General features: G+C 40.3%; 1 protein-coding gene across 1 annotated transcript; it reads right to left on the reverse strand.

The window, feature by feature from the left end:
* Positions 1–5907: 5907 nt before the first annotated feature.
* LOC131175353 (phosphoribosylformylglycinamidine cyclo-ligase, chloroplastic/mitochondrial-like) lies at positions 5908–8733 on the reverse strand. The gene is made up of 8 exons (XM_058139230.1): positions 8280–8733; positions 7730–7824; positions 7554–7655; positions 7387–7446; positions 6860–7032; positions 6616–6718; positions 6357–6515; positions 5908–6170 (listed from the first exon to the last, which is right to left on the reverse strand). Exons 1-8 carry the CDS (start codon positions 8611–8613, stop codon positions 6006–6008), a joined length of 1191 nt encoding a protein of 396 aa, XP_057995213.1. The 5' UTR covers positions 8614–8733; the 3' UTR covers positions 5908–6005.
* Between the last annotated feature and the right edge of the window lie 9083 nt (positions 8734–17816).

Consider the following 17816-nt stretch of genomic DNA (forward strand, 5'->3'; position numbering starts at 1 on the left):
GATATGGTTTTTCCGGGTAGCCCAGTAGTAGTGGATGGAAAGATCCTCCCAGCAGACTTGGTTCCTCTACCAGTAATGGATTTCGATGTAATCTTGGGAATGGATTGGTTGGCAACTCATTATGCCACTTTAGACTGCAGGAACAAAAAGGTGTATTTCCACATACCTGGTGTGGAAGAGTTTAGCTTTGATGATGACAGAAGCGTAGCTCCATATAATTTAGTGTCGGCAATTAGTGCTAGAAAAATGTTGAGACGTGGATGTCAAGGGTATTTCACATTGGTGAGAGATACATCTGTAGAAGGTGTAAACATGAAAAATGTTCCTGTTGTCAGAGAATTCATGGATGTCTTCCCTGAGGAGCTTCCAGGGTTGCCACTAGGAAGGGAAATAGAGTTCTGCATTGATGTTGTGCCGGGTACAAACCCCATATCAATGCCGCCTTACAGGATGGCACCAGCAGAATTGAAAGAGTTAAAGGAGCAACTACAGGAGCTTTTGGACAAAGGTTTCATACGTCCGAGCACTTCACCCTGGGGTGCTCCTGTTCTATTTGTCAGAAAGAAGGATGGATTATTGAGGTTGTGTATTGACTATAGACAGCTGAACAAGGTGACTGTGAAGAACAAGTATCCACTTCCTCGGATCGATAATCTGTTTGATCAGCTCCAAAGAGCTAGATTCTTTTTCAAGATAGACCTACGATCAGGCTACCATCAATTGAGAATCAGGAATGAGGATGTGTCCAAAACAGCATTCAGGACAAGATATGGTCATTATAAGGTCTTGGTGATGTCTTTTGGACTCACTAATGCACCAGCAGCCTTCATGGACCTAATGAACAGGGTGTTCAGGCCATTCCTGGACTGTTTTGTCATCGTATTCATAGATGACATTTTAGTATACTCTCGGACCGAGGAAGAACATGTGTGGCACTTGAGGATGGTGTTGCAGATTTTAAAGGAGCACCAGCTATATGCCAAATTTTTAAAATGTGAATTTTGGCTAGAAAGCATCTCATTCTTGGGACACGTGGTTTGTAGTGAACGTATTCAAATGGATCTCAAGAAAATTGAAACTGTAACTGATTAGCTTAGGCCTATAACAGTTACTGAGGTGCGAAGTTTTCTGGGTCTAGCTGGCTACTATAGGCGTTTTGTGCAAGATTTTTCCAGGATAGCGGCTCCCCTAACTAAGTTAACTCGGAAGAATGTTCCATTCATTTGGACAGATGATTGTAAGGAGAGTTTTCAGAAGTTTAAGGAGTGTCTAACCACCGCCCCTGTGTTGACACTACCTATGAGTGGTGAAGGATACACCGTGTACTGTGACGCCTCTAGAGTTGGCTTAGGGTGTGTTTTGATGCAGATTGGAAAAGTAGTGGCTTATGCTTCAAGACGGCTGAAGAGGCATGAGTAGAATTACCCCACCCATGATTTGGAAATGGCGGCTGTAGTCTTTGTACTAAAGATCTAGAGACACTACCTGTATGATGAAGTGTGCGAGATATACACCGACCACAAGAGTTTAAAGTACATCTTCCAACAGAGAGATTTAAACTTGAGACAGAGGAGATGGATGGAGCTTCTGAAGGACTATGACTGTACCATCCAATATCACCCTGGAAAGGCCAATGTAGTAGCAGATGCTTTGAGCAGAAAATCTTTTGGCAGCTTGGCGCACATTTCAGCAGAGAAGAGACCGTTGATTCAGGAAGTACATGAGTTGATGGATCAAGGTTTAATCCTAGATCTTTCAAATGATGGGGTATTGTTGGCTCATTTTTCAGTGAGACTAGACCTGCGAGACAGAGTTAGAGTTTCCCAGCACAGAGACCAACAATTGATGAAGATCATAGAAAGAGTACAGCAGGGTGAAGGTGGTGAGTTTGGATTTACCAATGATGGCGCCCTAGTGCAAGGTTCTAGGATATGTGTGCCCGATGTGGACAATCTCAAAAATGAAATCATGCGAGAGGCACACTATACACTGTACAATGTCCACCCAGGCTCCACTAAGATGTACCATGATGTGAAAGATAGCTATTGATGAAATGGCATGAAGAGAGACATAGCAGACTTTTGTGTCCAAGTACTTGACTTGTCAGAAGGTGAAGTTTGAACACCAGAGACCGTCAGGGAAGCTGCAAGAGCTCCCTATCCTAGAATGGAAGTGGGAAATGATTACTATGGATTTTATAATTGGGTTGCCTCGTACCACGTGAGGATATGATTCGATATGGGTAATTGTAGACCGCCTAACTAAATCAGCTCACTTCTTGCCTGCGAAGACTACATATTCTGTGGCACAGTACACCCGACTCTACATTCGAGAAATAGTCAGATTGCATAGAGTTTCTGCTTCCATAATATCTGACAGAGGGCCCCAGTTCACTTCTTGATTTTGGAGGAAGTTGTAGGAGGCACTTGGCACACAGTTGAACTTTAGCATCGCTTTCCACCCTCAGACAGATGGGCAGTCCGAAAGGATAATCCAAACACTGGAAGACATGCTTCGCATGTGTGTTTTGGATTTTGGAGGTCAATGGGATGATCAGCTAGCTTTGGTGGAGTTTGCCTACAACAACAGTTACCATTTCAGCATAGGGAAGGCACCCTATAAGGCACTATATGGAAGAAAGTGTAAGTCTCCTCTGTGTTGGACGAAAATGGGAGAAGCGAAGGTGCATGATGTAGACCTAGTACAGTACATTTTAGAGATAGTTCCTTTAATCAGGGAATGATTTAAAACAACTTTCAGTAGGCAGAAGAGTTATGCAAACCTCAGAAGGAGGGATGTAGAGTTTGCAGTGAGCGACTATGTATTCATGAAGGTTTCTCCGATGAAGGGAGTCATGAGAGTTGGAAAGAATGGCAAGTTGGCACCTCGGTATATTAGACCTTTTGAGGTTACTGATAGAGTTTGAGCAGTTGCCTACCGGTTGGAGCTACCACCCAACCTTTCTCATGTTCATCCTGTGTTTCACATCTCCATGCTCAGTAAATACATTCCTGATTCTTCTCATGTGCTACAACCGGATGTAATAAAGCTAAAAGAAAACTTGACGTTTGAGGAGCAACCTGTAGCCATAGTGGACTACCAAGTGAGGCAGCTAAAATCAAAACAAATCCCTATGGTAAAGGTTTTGTGGAGGAGCCAGTCAGTGGAAGAGTGCACCTGGGAGTCAGAACGGGACATGCGTAACAAGCACCCTTATCTATTCAATGTATAATTCTGTACTTTATTCTGCCTTGTGTAAAATTCGAGGATGAATTTTCTGTAAAGGGGGAAGAATGTAACACTCCTAATTTTTAAATTTATTATTTTATGGTTAAATATTAATATTTTATTTTATTTAAATTTTAGAAAATTATTTGAAATTTTTCGAGTTTTAAAAATCGGGTTCGATTTTTCGAAAATATAAACTTTGATGATTTTTAAAAATTAATTTAAAGACCACGTGGCAAAATTAAAAATATATTTGGAGTCTACGAAATTTTTTGATTTTTCTAGAATTTTTTCAGAATTTTTGGGCCTCGTTTTCAGTCCCAAGGCAGAGTAAAAATTCAAAATGTTGTATCTTGAATCGGACCGATCGAATCGAACCGGACCGGATCGGACCGATCGAATCAGACCGGCTTCTTCTTTCTTTTTCTTTCTCCTCGCGCGCGTCTCTACCTCTCCTTCTCTCTCTCCCGTTTTCTCTCTCTCCTCCCTCCTCCCCTCACCGGCGGTGCCACCCGACCCTCCCCACCTCGTGGCCACCAGTCTCCCCATCGCGATCGCGCTGGGCAGCGGAAACCGAGCGCAAAGCCCCGTGCCACTTCATCTTCCCGGCCGAAATCCGACCGATCCGGCCACTGATTGGATCGGGTCTTGTGTCAAACACCATCTACACCTCGAGAGCTTTCCATAAACGCCAAGAACACCAAAATCCATCTAGCTGTTTGTTCAATTTTTGTCCGGGAAGTTTTAGCCCATTTTGACTTTTGGGCTAGATTTCTCGCAAACCGTGAACCCCACAAGAAAACCGAGAGTACCAGAGCACTCCACTCGTCGAGACATTCGCAGCAATATAAATTTCAAAATTTTTCGACACCTTTTTCGATAGGTCCCACGAAATTTTGTAGTATTTTTCCGAGCATTAAATGAACTTAGAAAATTTCAAAAAATTTATGTACTAACCCCCGTGTTGCGGGCTTCGTGTAGGTACCTTCAATTCGCGAAAATTCGACAGTTGTCCAGGTCTGTGAATTTTCGGCTAGACAAACAGGCTACAGAAAAAGTCTTGGAATTGGATCGGGATTTTGGCTACCCCACCATTGTCAAACGCCCCGAGCGCATTCCCGAGATCAGAATCGGCATAGGTAAACCCGAACCTTACTTTTTCGTAATTTTTTAGTGCTTAAATGGGATTAAAAATCCATAAAATATTCGTGATAGCTCAGAAAATTATGATTCTTTTTACAATAGCCTAATAATATTGCTAAGAACCGCGGGACAAAGTTTTAAAATTTTTAAAGTTTATTTGAATAGTTTTTACAAAAAAGGTCAATTATAAGGACTAAACTGTAATTTTACATCGTGTGATTGATGACTGTTTGGATGGGCCCAGGAGGGGCTGTGTGATATGATTGAGTTGTGGGTGTATGATATACAAATATAGAAGTGTGTTTTAAACCCATTTATAGGTTGGGTAAGTCCTAGATATAGGGGAGACTCTGTCAGATTTTCGACACGACTTAGGACGTATTTGGTCTTTTATTGGGTTGTATTGAGTCAATTGTATTAAACAATTGTAATAAAATTGTTAGGTGAGCCGGAACAGCCTTCTTCCTCCGCCCAGCCGCCACAGTGACTGCTATCAAGTCTGTAAGTAAAATATTAATTTTAATTGTAATTTCGATATTATTATATGTTTAATGCATGTCCATGCATCACTTATAAGTATATATCTATGTAATTAAACCCTAGGCACGTTTTATGTTGCATTCACAACTGTTAAAGTGCCATGGATGTTGTTGTGGTAATTTGGAGCAGTGTGTATGCGTTGGCGTGCGTGTGATGTTGTGTTGGCTATGAATAGGGCGGGTAGACACGTCTTGAGATCTTTACTAAGACCCGGTCCTTCGGGGTAGACATGGCTTGAGTTCTTCGCTGGGACCCCGATTTGGTTTATTAAGCGAAAGTCCGACTTGAGTTCTTCGCTGACACAGGTTGGATTTAAGAGAGCTGTATAGGGGATCAGCTCCCATATATTTATGATTTGACATTATTGAGTGTGTGAGTGCTTCAAATTACCTTTTTGCTGTTATAATGTGAAAATATTGTTGATGTTGCATTTCACTCTACAGAGTGCATTAACTTTAGATAGTTATAGAGATTATGATTAAAATTGATATTTTACTCTCTGAGTCGAACGTTCACTCTTGTTTAATATTTTTCTAGGCCACAGGAGAATATTTTTGAGGTTAACCTACTTTTCTCCCTCGCAGGTCGTTTATTAATGTTTGTATAAACCTGTTAACTCTTAGAATTTCCGCATGTGTTAGAAGTATTTATTTGATTTGGGTCTGTAATATAATTATCATGTTGGACCTGTAAACGTATTATTATATGCATGTTTGATGGACTGGATAAAAGAGCTGAGCTGCCATTTATTTTTATGACATTGAGTATATGGAGGGTAAGCTGAACTCCCCAGTTGATTGTATATCCTGTTTACAGGTCGGGTGAGTCAAAAACTCCCCATTGAAAGGTCTACTTTATGGCCAGACTCTGTCCGGTTGAATTCTTGAAATTGGGCCCAATGGGCCTTAGAGTTGAGTTAAGGAATAGTTAGGCTTACTACGGATCTCGGGGGCTTTAAGCCGATCTGGCCCATATGTTGGGTCGTGACAAAAAACAAGACAGAATATTTCAAGTTAAATTGACAAAAGCTACAATTCACTGTATTTCTCATCTCAAGTAACACACTCAAATGGAATGGGTAAAGATTGCATGTTTTAATGACAGCTCACCCCTTCACCCTTTATAACTTCACCAATACGATATGCTTTATAACGTCCATCCTCAAGTATTTTGCGGGATGCTTCCTCAGTAACGATTAGAACAATGCCAATGCCCATGTTAAAAGTCCGCCTCATCTCCGCATCTTCTATTCGTCCAGCCTGACGTCAAGCACAATTATAGGCTATAAATGTTAGCCTTTTTACAAACATTATACATGCAACTATATAATAAGGTCTTATAAACAAAAAGTACAATTACAAATTCTTGCAAGTTCATATGGGTGAGTATAGAATGGTAATTGAAACTAATATCATAATCAAGGATTCCATGTAAAATGCATTTACCTCTTGCAGCCATTTGAAGACAGTTGGGACTTCCCAGGAGTTATTATAAATAACAGCTCCAAGACCTTCTGGAAAAACTCGAGGTATATTATCTGTAAAACCACCTCCAGTGATGTGGGCTATGCCCTTTACACCTCCCTTGCTAATTATGTCTAGCACCTATTCAGAAAAGAAAAAATATATATTTTAAAAATAACCTAGAATCTAATAAACAGTATATAACACTGCCCCTAATAATGTGAAATGCTTGATGCCCAACCTGCTTGACATATATCACAGTTGGGGCCATAAGAGCTTCTCCTAACGTAATGCCTTCACCAGGAAGTTTGTCTGTCAAGGAAAGGCCACTTCGAGCCAGAACCCTATAAATACATGCATATATCCATTAAAAATAACATTCTATAGACGTAACAAAATTTTAAAGTGAAATAAACATTCATCCAAATTAGACAATGTTTTCACAAATGGAGAAGCAAGTAAGGAATCCATTAACCAACATCAACCTTCTTACAAGAGAGAAGCCATTAGAATGGACTCCACTTGACGGCAAACCAATGAGAACGTCCCCAGCCTTAATGTTTTTCCCATCAATTACTGAGTCCTTTTTAACAATTCCCACAGCAAAACCACTAAGATCATACTCGCCATCTGCGTAGAAATCTGGCATCTCTGCAGTCTGAAAGGAATTCATAAACCATGAATGCCAAAGAAAACCTATAATTTGTAGAGAGAAATTTTAAGTACATACGTAGAAAAGAAAGGAAGAAGAAACAAGAATAGATTTTGACATGGGGAAATTTCACTGTAAGTCATGCATCTGTAGGTCTGTTTAACAGATTGCAGGACCATGGCAACATCAATGTCTATTTACAAGAGCAACGTAGTTTCATCTCTCTTGCTGTTTGTAATAAAAATTATAAACGTGATATGAGTTTCCAAATTTAACAGGTTCTACACTACATAGAGTATTGAATGGTAGCACCAATTGATATTTAAGCAGCAGAAAGTACAGAGAAATTTTTTAGAATACCTCTCCCCCTAAAAGAGTGCAGTCAGATTGTTGGCAGCCATCAACAATGCCCTTTATAACCTAAATAGAAAGTAAAGAAAATATGAGATAGCTACAGTTTGCTTTACACACATAATCATATACACTACAAAACCAAATAAACCATAAGCATTATATATAGTCTATACCTTTTCAGCAAGGTCAACATCAAGGCGGCTTGTAGCAAAATAATCGAGGAAAAATAGTGGTTTTGCACCAGAAGTAATAATATCATTAACACTCATCGCAACCTGTAATGGAAATGCATTAGAAATGATATCACTAGTAGCAATGAACATATAACAATGTCCAATTCAAATGTTACCAGATCAATCCCAATAGTTTCATGGATTCCAGTTTCAAATGCAAGTTTAAGTTTAGTTCCTACACCATCTGTGCCGGCAACAAGGTATGAATCACCTGTTTGTATGAAGATAATCAGCATAACAATGAAGCCACTTTGACCAGCAAAAACCCCTAAGAGAATGATCACCAGCAATTAATCCTACCCTCACCCTACTCCCCCAGTTTCCTTAACTGAACACTAAGAATAGCTTTGATCAAATATTTTCCGAATAATTTGTCAAACAAATACCATATATAGCAAGGGAGTTCCAAACAGTAAGACACAAATAGACATAAATGTTATACAGGGAAAATCACAGGCAGCAAAAAGTAAATCAGGTGAATTAAACATAGTGAATTCTTGAAAACCTTATGAGAAGCAAACATAGAGCTTTTAACTAAACATTCTGCTAAAAAGTGTAAAAATACACAATTGTCAGACTGGCCATAACCACAGTTCATTAAAAGCCGCCACAAAGAATTGAAAACCATGAATGAAGAAATCAAGAAAGGCAACGGAAAATCATTACCAAGAGGGAAAAGGCCCCCAAATCCTCCAATCCCAGGTGCCATCTTTGCAATTCTCCTAACAAGCTCAGACCCGGCATCTATATCAACACCAGCGTCCTTATAAGTGAGGCCTCCAGCCCCATCAGCTATTGTTCTGCCAGTTTCCTTCGACATGGAAAAAACGCCGCTCTTGCTATTGGCAGCGGCAGAAAGAAGCGGAAATCTATAGGATAAGCGGTTAAATGTGCAACCAAGTAAGGGTGGTGGGGTTGGTCTGGGTTTAATAGAAGAGGGTCTGATAGAGGCAGCAAAAACACGCGATATCTCTGCGTTTGCTGCGAAGCTGGTGGTCATCGCAACTAGGGACTGAGAATAGAGGCGGGTAGTGTGGGAGATAGATGGGAGAGGGGCGGGAATGAGCAGCAGTAAAGCAGTAGAGGAGACTGAAGGCAGATGATTTTTCACGCGTTCCCTAATTCTGTGGCCTTGTTCCGGGGGATACTGGTGATCAAATTTCGGTTTAAATAAAAAAATTAAATTGAATTGAATCAATTTGATTTAATCGAATTAATTTTAAAATTTTATATTTAATTTTATATTATAAAATTTTAATTATTTAAATTAAATTTAATTTTAAAAAAAATTAATTAAATTAAATTAAATAATAATTTTATATATTTAAATTAAATTAAATCGAATCGAATTAATTTTTAAATTAATTTATTTTTATAAAAAATTTATGAATTATATTTAATTATATATATAAATTATTTAATTTTATTGATTAATAGTTATTAGGTTCAAATCAAAATTAAAATTAGATCAAATAATTTAAAAATTAAATTTAAATTAAAATTAATTAAAAATTAAAATTGATCAATTTGAATAAAACTAAATCGAAATATAATGATTTAGTTCTATTTAATTTTTTATCTATTTCAATTCAGTTTAATTTTTAAATTATATAATTCAATTTTTATAATTTAATTTAATTTAATTCGATTCGATTTGAACTAAATATCCACCTCTACCGGGGCTTAGCGGATCCAATGTAGACAAATTATATAATCAACTAAAATTCTTAGATGCACCGAAGGCAACGCCCACCCAATTAGAAATGTAAAAATAATGTTTTTCAGTGATACTCATCTTGTTTGTAACAGGCATTATATGAAATTAAAATTTATTATTATTTTAATCTAAGTATGGTGAAAAAAATTGGGGTGTTTTAACTTTTTATAATTTAATAATCCATTAATTTATCTATAATCAAAGTAAACAAAGATTTTTTTTTTAATTTAAATTGTTTTATTTATTTATATGTTACTTTTTATTAATTTTTCACTTTATCTGTAGAGATATCCAATCAAATTTCTTCGACTCTTATATTGTACAGGACAAAGAAAGAGAGACTTTCTTCCTATCCAAATCCTTATAACTCACCTGCATGATAACTTTTTTTTAATTAAAAAATAATTTATTTTTATATATTTATGTATTTAAATATTATAATTTTAAAAAATATAAATATATAATTAAAATTATATTTTAAAATTTATATTTGTAATTTATATTTTATTTTTTAATAAATAAATTTATATTATATAATAATAAATTAAAATAAAAATAAAAAATAAAAAAGTCCCGTTAGAAATCATAATATATATTTTATATTATTAATTAATAAAATATTAATAAACACATATAATTAAATTGTATTTATCAAAATAATATATTTGTCACAACCCAACCTATGGGCCGGACCGGCACTAGGACCTGAGCCAGCCTAAAGCCCCCGAGGCCCGTAGTAAGCCTAACTATTCATTAACCCAACTCTAAGGCCCATTTGGGCCCAATATCAAGAAATCAACTGGACGGAGTCCGGCCACAAAGTGGACCTTTTAACGGGAAGTTTTTGACTCACCCAACCTGTAAACAAAATATATCATCAATTGGGGAGCTCAGCTCACCCTCCACATACTCATGTCAACATAAAGATAAATGGGAGCTCAGCTCCCTCATCCAGTCCATCAAACATGCATATAAAAATTTTACAGGTCCACATAACAATTTATATTATAGACCCGAATCATTTAAATATTTATAACACATGCGGAAATTCTAGGAGTAAATAAAATTACACAAATATTGATAAACAACCTGCGAAAGAGAAAAGCAGGTTAACCACAATAAAATCCTCCTGTAGCCTGAAAAAATATTGAACAGGAGTGAGCGTTCGACTCAGAGAGTAAAATATCAATTTTAACCATAATCTCTATAACTATCTAAAACTAATGCACCATGTGGAGTGAAATGCAGCATCAGCAATAAATTCACATCATAACAGCAAAAAGGTAATTTGGAGCACTCACACACCCAATAATATCAATCATAATATATGGGAGCTGATCCCTATACAGCTCTCTTAAATCCAACCTGGTGCCAGCGAAGAACTCAAGCCGGACTTTCGCTTAATAAACCAAATCGGGGTCCCAGCGAAGAACTCAAGCCGTGACTACCCGTCCTATCCATAGTCCACACCACATCACACGCACGCCAACGCACGCACACTGCTCCAAATTACCACAACAACATACATGGCACTTTCACAGTTATGAATGCAACATAAATAGTGCCTAGGATTTATCTACATAGATATATGCATATAAGTGATGCATGGGCATGCTTAAACATATAATAATATCGAAATTACAATTAAAATTAATATTTTACTCACAGACTTGACAACGGTCATCAAGTAGGCGAGAGGAAGAAGGCTGTCCCGGCTCACCTGAAAATTACATTACAATTATTTAACACAATTGACTCAATACAAATCATGAAAAGATCAAATACGTCCTAAGTCGTACCGAAAATCCGACACAGTCTCCCTTATACCTAAGACTTACCCAACCTGCAAAAGGGCTCAAAACACACTTCTATATTCACAACTCATATATCCACAATTCAATCACATCACACAGCCCCTCCTGGGCCCATCAAATCAGTCATCCATCACAATATGTAAAATTTCAATTTAGTCCTTATAATTGATCATTTTTGCAAAAACTACCCAAACAAGCTCTAAAAATTATAAAACTTTGCCCCGCGGTCCTTAGCAATATTACTAGGCTATTGCAAGAAGAATCATAATTTTCTGAGCTACCACGAATATTTTATGAATTTTTAATCCTATTTAAGCACTAGAAAATTACGAAAAAGCAAGGTTCGGGTTTACCTTTGCCGATTCCGACTTCGGGGACGCGCTCGGGACGTCTGACAATGGGGGGCTAGCCAAAACCTCGGTCCAATTCGGAGACTTTTCCGGTAACGGGTCTGTCTGGCCGGAAATTCACAGACCCGGTCAACTGTCGAATTTCCGCGAATTGAGGATACCTACACGAAGCCCATAACACGGGGGTTAGTACATAAATTTTTCAGAATTTTCTAAGCTCATTTAATACTCGGAAAGACACTGCGAAGTTCCGTGGGACCCACCGAAAAACGGTGTCGAAAAAATTCAAAATTTATGTCGCCGCGAAGCTCTCAACGAGTGGAGCTCTCTGGTACTCTCGGTTTTCTCGTGGGATTCACGGTTTGCGAGAAATCTAGCCCGAAAGTCAAAATGGGCTAAAACTTCCCGAGCAAAAATTGGACAAACCGCTCGATGGATTTCGGTGTTCTTGGTGTCTATGGAAAGCTCTCGACGAGTAGATGAGTTTAGATACAAGACCCGGTCCGATTGGTGGCCGGATCGGCTGGATTTTGGCCGGGAAGACGAACGGTCACGCGCGCGTGCGCGTCACTTCAGGAGGCGTTTTTCGGCGTTCCAGGCGGCGGCCGGCCGTTAGGGAGGGGTAAGGCGGCGCGCCGGCGAGCTACAGTGGCAAGGGAGGTGGCAGCGCAGCAAGGGGAGGAGGGAGGAGAGAGAAAAAGAGAGAGAAAGGGAGAGGGGTCGGGACGCGCGGGGAGGAAGAAGGAAGAAAAAGAAAAGGCGGTCCGATTCGATCGGTCCGATCCGGTCCGGTTCGATTCGGCCAGTTCGATTTAGGATACAAAATTTTGAATTTTTACTCTGCCTCGGGACCAAAAACGAGGTCCAAAAATTCCGAAAAATAATTCCAGAAAACTCAGAAAAATTCGTAGACTCCAAATATATTTTTAGTTTTGCCACATGGTCTTTAAATAAATTTTTAAAAATCATCAAAGTTTATATTTTCAAAAAATCGAACCCGATTTTTAAAATCCGAAAAATCTCAAATAATTTCTTAAAATTTAAATAAAATTAAAATATCAATAATACTCATAAATTAATAAAATTTAAAATTTTGGGGTGTTACATTCTTCCCCCCTTACAGAAAATTCGTCCTCGAATTTTACACAAGGCAGAATAAAGTACAAGATTACACATTGAACAGATAAGGGTACTTGCTACGCATGTCCCGTTCTGACTCCCAGGTACACTCTTCCACCGACTGGCTCCTCCACAAAACCTTAACCATAGGGATCTGTTTTGATCTTAGCTGTCTCACTTGGTAGTCCACTATGGCTACAGGTTGCTCCTCAAATGTCAAATTTTCTTTTAGCTCTATCACATCCGGCTGTAGTACATGGGAAGGATCTGGAATGTATTTCCTGAGCATGGAGATGTGAAACACAGGATGAACATGAGAAAGGTTGGGTGGTAGCTCCAACCGGTAGGCAACTGCTCCAACTCTATCAGTAACCTCAAAAGGTCCGATATATTGAGGTGCCAACTTGCTCTTCTTTCCAAATCTCATGACTCTCTTCATTAGAGAAACCTTTAGGAATACATAGGCGCCTACTGCAAACTCCACATCCCTCCGTGCAGAGTGCATAACTCTTACGCCTCGAAAATTTGTTTTTAATCATTCCCTGATTAAAAGAACTACCTCTGAAGTGTACTGCACTAGGTCTACATTATGCACCTTCGCTTCTCCCATTTCCGTCCAACATAGAGGAGACCTACACTTTCTTCCATATAGTGCCTCATAGGGTGCCATCCCTATGCTGGAATGGTAACTGTTGTTGTAGGCAAACTCCACCAAAGCTAGCTGATCATCCCATTGACCTCCAAAATCCAAAACACTCATGCGAAGCATGTCTTCGATGTTTGGATTGTCCTTTCAATTTGTCCGATGCATGCGAGGGTGGAAAGCCGTACTAAAGTTCAACTGTGTGCCAAGTGCCTCCTGCAACTTTCTCCAAAACCGAGAAGTGAACTGGGGCCCTCTGTCAGATATTATGAAAGCCGGAACTCCTTGTAATCTGACTATTTCTCGAATGTAGAGTCAGCCGTACTGTGCCATAAAATATATAATCTTCACAGGCAAGAAGTGAGCTGCTTTGGTTAGACGGTCTACAATTACCCATATCGAATCATATCCTCGCGTGGTACGAGGCAACCAAGTCACAAAATCCATAGTAATCATTTCCCACTTCCATTCTGGAATAGGGAGCTCTTGCAGCTTCCCTGACGGTCTCTGATGTTCAAACTTCACCTTCTGACAAGTCAAGCACTTGGACACAAAGTCTGCTATGTCTCTCTTCATGCCATTCCACCAATAGCTATCCTTCACATCATGGTACATCTTGATGGAGCCTGGGTGGACACTGTACAGTGTATAGTGTGCCTCTCGCATGATTTCATCTCTGAGATTGTCCATATCGGGCACACATATCCTAGAACCTTACACTAGAGTGCTATCATTGGCAAATCCAAACTCACCACCTTCACCTTGTTGTACTCTTTCTATGATTTTCATCAATTGTTGGTCTCTGTGCTGGGAAACTCTAACTCTGTCTCGCAAGTTTGGCCTCACTGAAAAATGAGCCAATAATACCCCCTCATCAGAAAGATCTAGGATTAAACCTTGATCCATTAACTCATGTACTTCCCGAATCAACGGTCTTTTCTCTGCTGAAATGTGCGTCAAACTGCCAGAAGATTTTCTGCTCAAAGCATCTGCTACTACATTGGCCTTCCTAGGGTGGTACTGGATAGTGCAATCATAATCTTTCAGAAGCTCCATCCATCTCCTCTGTCTCAAGTTTAAATCCCTCTGTTGGAAGATGTACTTCAAACTCTTGTAGTCGGTGTATATCTCGCACACTTCACCATACAGGTAGTGTATCCAAATTTTTAGTGCAAAGACTACAGCCGCCATTTCCAAATCATGGGTGGGGTAGTTCTGTTCATGCCTCTTCAGCTGTCTTGAAGCATATGCCACTACTTTTCCATTCTGCATCAAAACACACCCTAGGCCAACTCTGGAGGCGTCACAGTACACGGTGTATCCTTCATCACCCATAGGTAGTGTCAACACAGGGGCAGTGGTTAGACACTCCTTAAGCTTCTGGAAGCTCTTCTCACAGTCATCTGTCCAAATGAATGGAACATTCTTCCGAGTTAACTTAGTTAGGGGAGCCGCTATCCTGGAAAAATCTTACACAAAACGCCTATAGTAGCCAGCTAGACCCAGAAAACTTTGCACCTCAGTGACTGTTGTAGGCCTAAGCCAATCAATTCTGACTTCAATTTCTTAGGATCCACTTGAATGCCGTCACTAGAAACCACGTGTCCCAAGAATGAGATGCTTTCTAGCCAAAATTCACATTTTGAAAATTTGGCATATAGCTGGTGCTCCCTCAAAGTCTGCAACATCATCCTCAAGTGCCACACGTGTTCTTCCTCGGTTCGAGAGTATACCAAAATATCATCTATGAATACGATGACAAAACGGTCCAAAAATGGCTTGAACACCCTGTTCATTAAGTCCATGAAGGCTGCTGGTACATTAGTGAGTCCAAAAGACATCACCAAGAACTCATAATGACCATATCTTGTCCTGAATGGCGTTTTGGACACGTCCTCATTCCTGATTCTCAATTGATGGTAGCCTGATCGTAGGTCTATCTTGGAAAAGAATCTAGCCCCGTAGAGCTGATCAAACAGGTCATCGATCCGAGGAAGTGGATACTTGTTCTTCATAGTTACCTTGTTCAGCTGTCTATAGTCAATATACAACCTCAATGACCCATCTTTCTTTCTTACAAATAGCACAGGAGCACCCCAGGGTGAAGTGCTCGGACGTATGAAACCCTTGTCTAAAAGCTCCTGTAGTTGCTCTTTTAACTCTTTCAATTCTGCTGGTGCCATCCTGTAAGGCGGCATTGATATGGGGTTTGTACCCGGTACAACATCAATGCAAAACTCTATTTCTCTTCCTGGTGGTAACCCTGGAAGCTCCTCAGAGAAGACATCCATGAATTCTCTGACAATAGGAACATTTTCCATGTTAACACCTTCTACAGATGTATCTCTCACCAATGCCAAATACCCTTGGCATCCACGCCTCAACATTTTTCTAGCACTAATTGCTGACACCAAGTTATATGGAGCCACGCTCCTGTCACCATCAAAGCTAAACTCTTCCACACCGGGTATGTAAAAATACACCTTTTTGTTCCTGCAGTCTAAAGTAGCATAATGAGTTGCCAACCAATCCATCCCCAAGATTACATCGAAATCCATTACTGGTAGAGGAACCAAGTCTGCTGGGAAAATCTTTTCATCCACTACTACTGGGCTACCCGGAAAAACCATATCTACCTCTATATTGTCACTAAGTGGGGTAGCTACTGACAAAGGGCATTCTAAAGTTGTAGGGTTTCTACCCAATCTCATGGCAAATACAGGAGAGACAAATGAGTGCGTAGCACCTGGATCTATCAAAACACGAGCCTCATAGGAACAGACTAGAAGAATACCTGCCACAACTGCATTGGAAGCTGAGCATCCTGGTGGGTTAGGGTGAAAACCCGAGCTTGACCCCTACCCTGAGTGGCAGAACCCTGATATTGACTTCTACCTCCTGATCTGCCTCCAAATCCACGTCCACCTTGTCTTCGGCCCTGTTGGCCACTGAACTAACTGCCTGCCATGCTGGAAGCACCCAGATACAACTGATGAGGAACATTTGCAACAGAACCCTGTGACCCCATCTATGGCTCGCTGAACATGGGGCATCCCTAGCAAAGTGACCTGGTTGGCCATACCTGAAGCATACTCCTGAACCCATCATACAAGGTCCTGAATGTCCTCTTCCACACTGTGTACAAGATGCCAAGGAGGATCCTGAACCAGACCTAGAACTGCTGTACTCGAGCTGTGACCCTTCTTTGGATCCGTACCACAGTGCGAACCCTCGGGATTTGTGTCTAAAACCACTCCTCTTATTCCTGCTTCTTCCTCTGCAAGTAGTCTGGCCACCACTATCCGTAGTACCCATGTGGGGAACACTTGAAGAACCCTCTGCTCTGTTTTTCTTTGCTCTTCCGCTGTCATCCACAACATAGCTAATATCTATTTGTCTGGCTCGATTTACCACCACATCAAAAGACTGATCCGACATCATGGCCAAGTTTGCATACCTCCTGTTAAGCCCCTTTAGGAACCTCTTCACCTTCATAGTTTCTGTAGCAACTACTGTAGGGGCATACCTGCTCAACTCAAGAAATTCTGTAGCATATTCATCTACAGACCTGCCATTCTGTCTTAAGGCCTCAAAGGCCCACTGCTTTTGATCCCTGAAGCTTTCTGGCACAAACCGATTGATGAACAGTTCCACAAACTGAGTCCACGACAAACCCTCCATTCGAGGTAATATGTAGTCATTCATCCATTGTCTAGGCATAGGCCCCATGAATGCTGCATACACTCTATTAGTCTTCTATCAGTCAACTGCAATTCTGTTCCTGCCTATCTGCAAGAATCCAAAAACCGATATGCATCGTCTGACACATCATAAGTACCAGGTACCAACTTCTTGAAATTGATGATCTGTTTGTAAGGTTCCCCTCTTGTTGCGGTGGACTGCTGCTGCTGTGGAGGGTGGACCATATACTGTGCCATCATGTCGATGGTTCTCTGCAACCCAGCTAGAGTAGCTGCCATGGGATCCATGGGACCCTGTGCCATAAAGGCGATCTGAATCGTTGGCAGCTGCTCTTCTACTTGAACAGCTCTAGGCCTCCTACCCCGCCTCCTCAGGGCAGGCGCCTCATCCTGTGCTGACACCTCATCAGGCACATCTGGTTCTGGTGCGGTGGCAGCTTCTACGCATTTTCCTGAAATTCAGTAGCATTAGCCTACAAAATTCAAAATTACTCATTACACAGCTCTATAGACTCATATTTACACACAATATATGAAGCAGAAACTAGAAGCAAAGATGACAATGCAAGAAGAATGTGGACCCTATTTTTCCGCATGTGACTCCTAGTAGACTCTTCCCAACACTTAAACAATTTTTCCCTATGAATCTGGAGCCTAAGCTCTGATACCACATTTGTCACGACCCAACCTATGGGCCGGACCGGCACTAGAACCTGGGCTAGCCTAAAGCCCCCGAGGCCCGTAGTAAGCCTAACTATTCATTAACCCAACTCTAAGGCCCATTTGGGCCCAATATCAAGAAATCAACCGGACGGAGTCCGGCCATAAAGTGGACCTTTCAACGGGGAGTTTTTGACTC

The sequence above is a fragment of the Hevea brasiliensis genome, chromosome 2 (genome assembly GCF_030052815.1).
Source record: "Hevea brasiliensis isolate MT/VB/25A 57/8 chromosome 2, ASM3005281v1, whole genome shotgun sequence".
Lineage (NCBI taxonomy): Eukaryota > Viridiplantae > Streptophyta > Magnoliopsida > Malpighiales > Euphorbiaceae > Hevea > Hevea brasiliensis.

Excerpts from the sequence above, each read along its gene's own strand:
- LOC131175353 (XM_058139230.1), bottom strand. The coding sequence starts at position 8,613 with ATGACCACCAGCTTCGCAGCAAACGCAGAGATATCGCGTGTTTTTGCT. Across the intron at positions 7,656-7,729 it reads AAACTATTGGGATTGATCTG|GTTGCGATGAGTGTTAATGA; the intron begins GTAACATTTGAA and ends TTTCCATTACAG. Across the intron at positions 7,447-7,553 it reads ATGTTGACCTTGCTGAAAAG|GTTATAAAGGGCATTGTTGA; the intron begins GTATAGACTATA and ends CTTTCTATTTAG.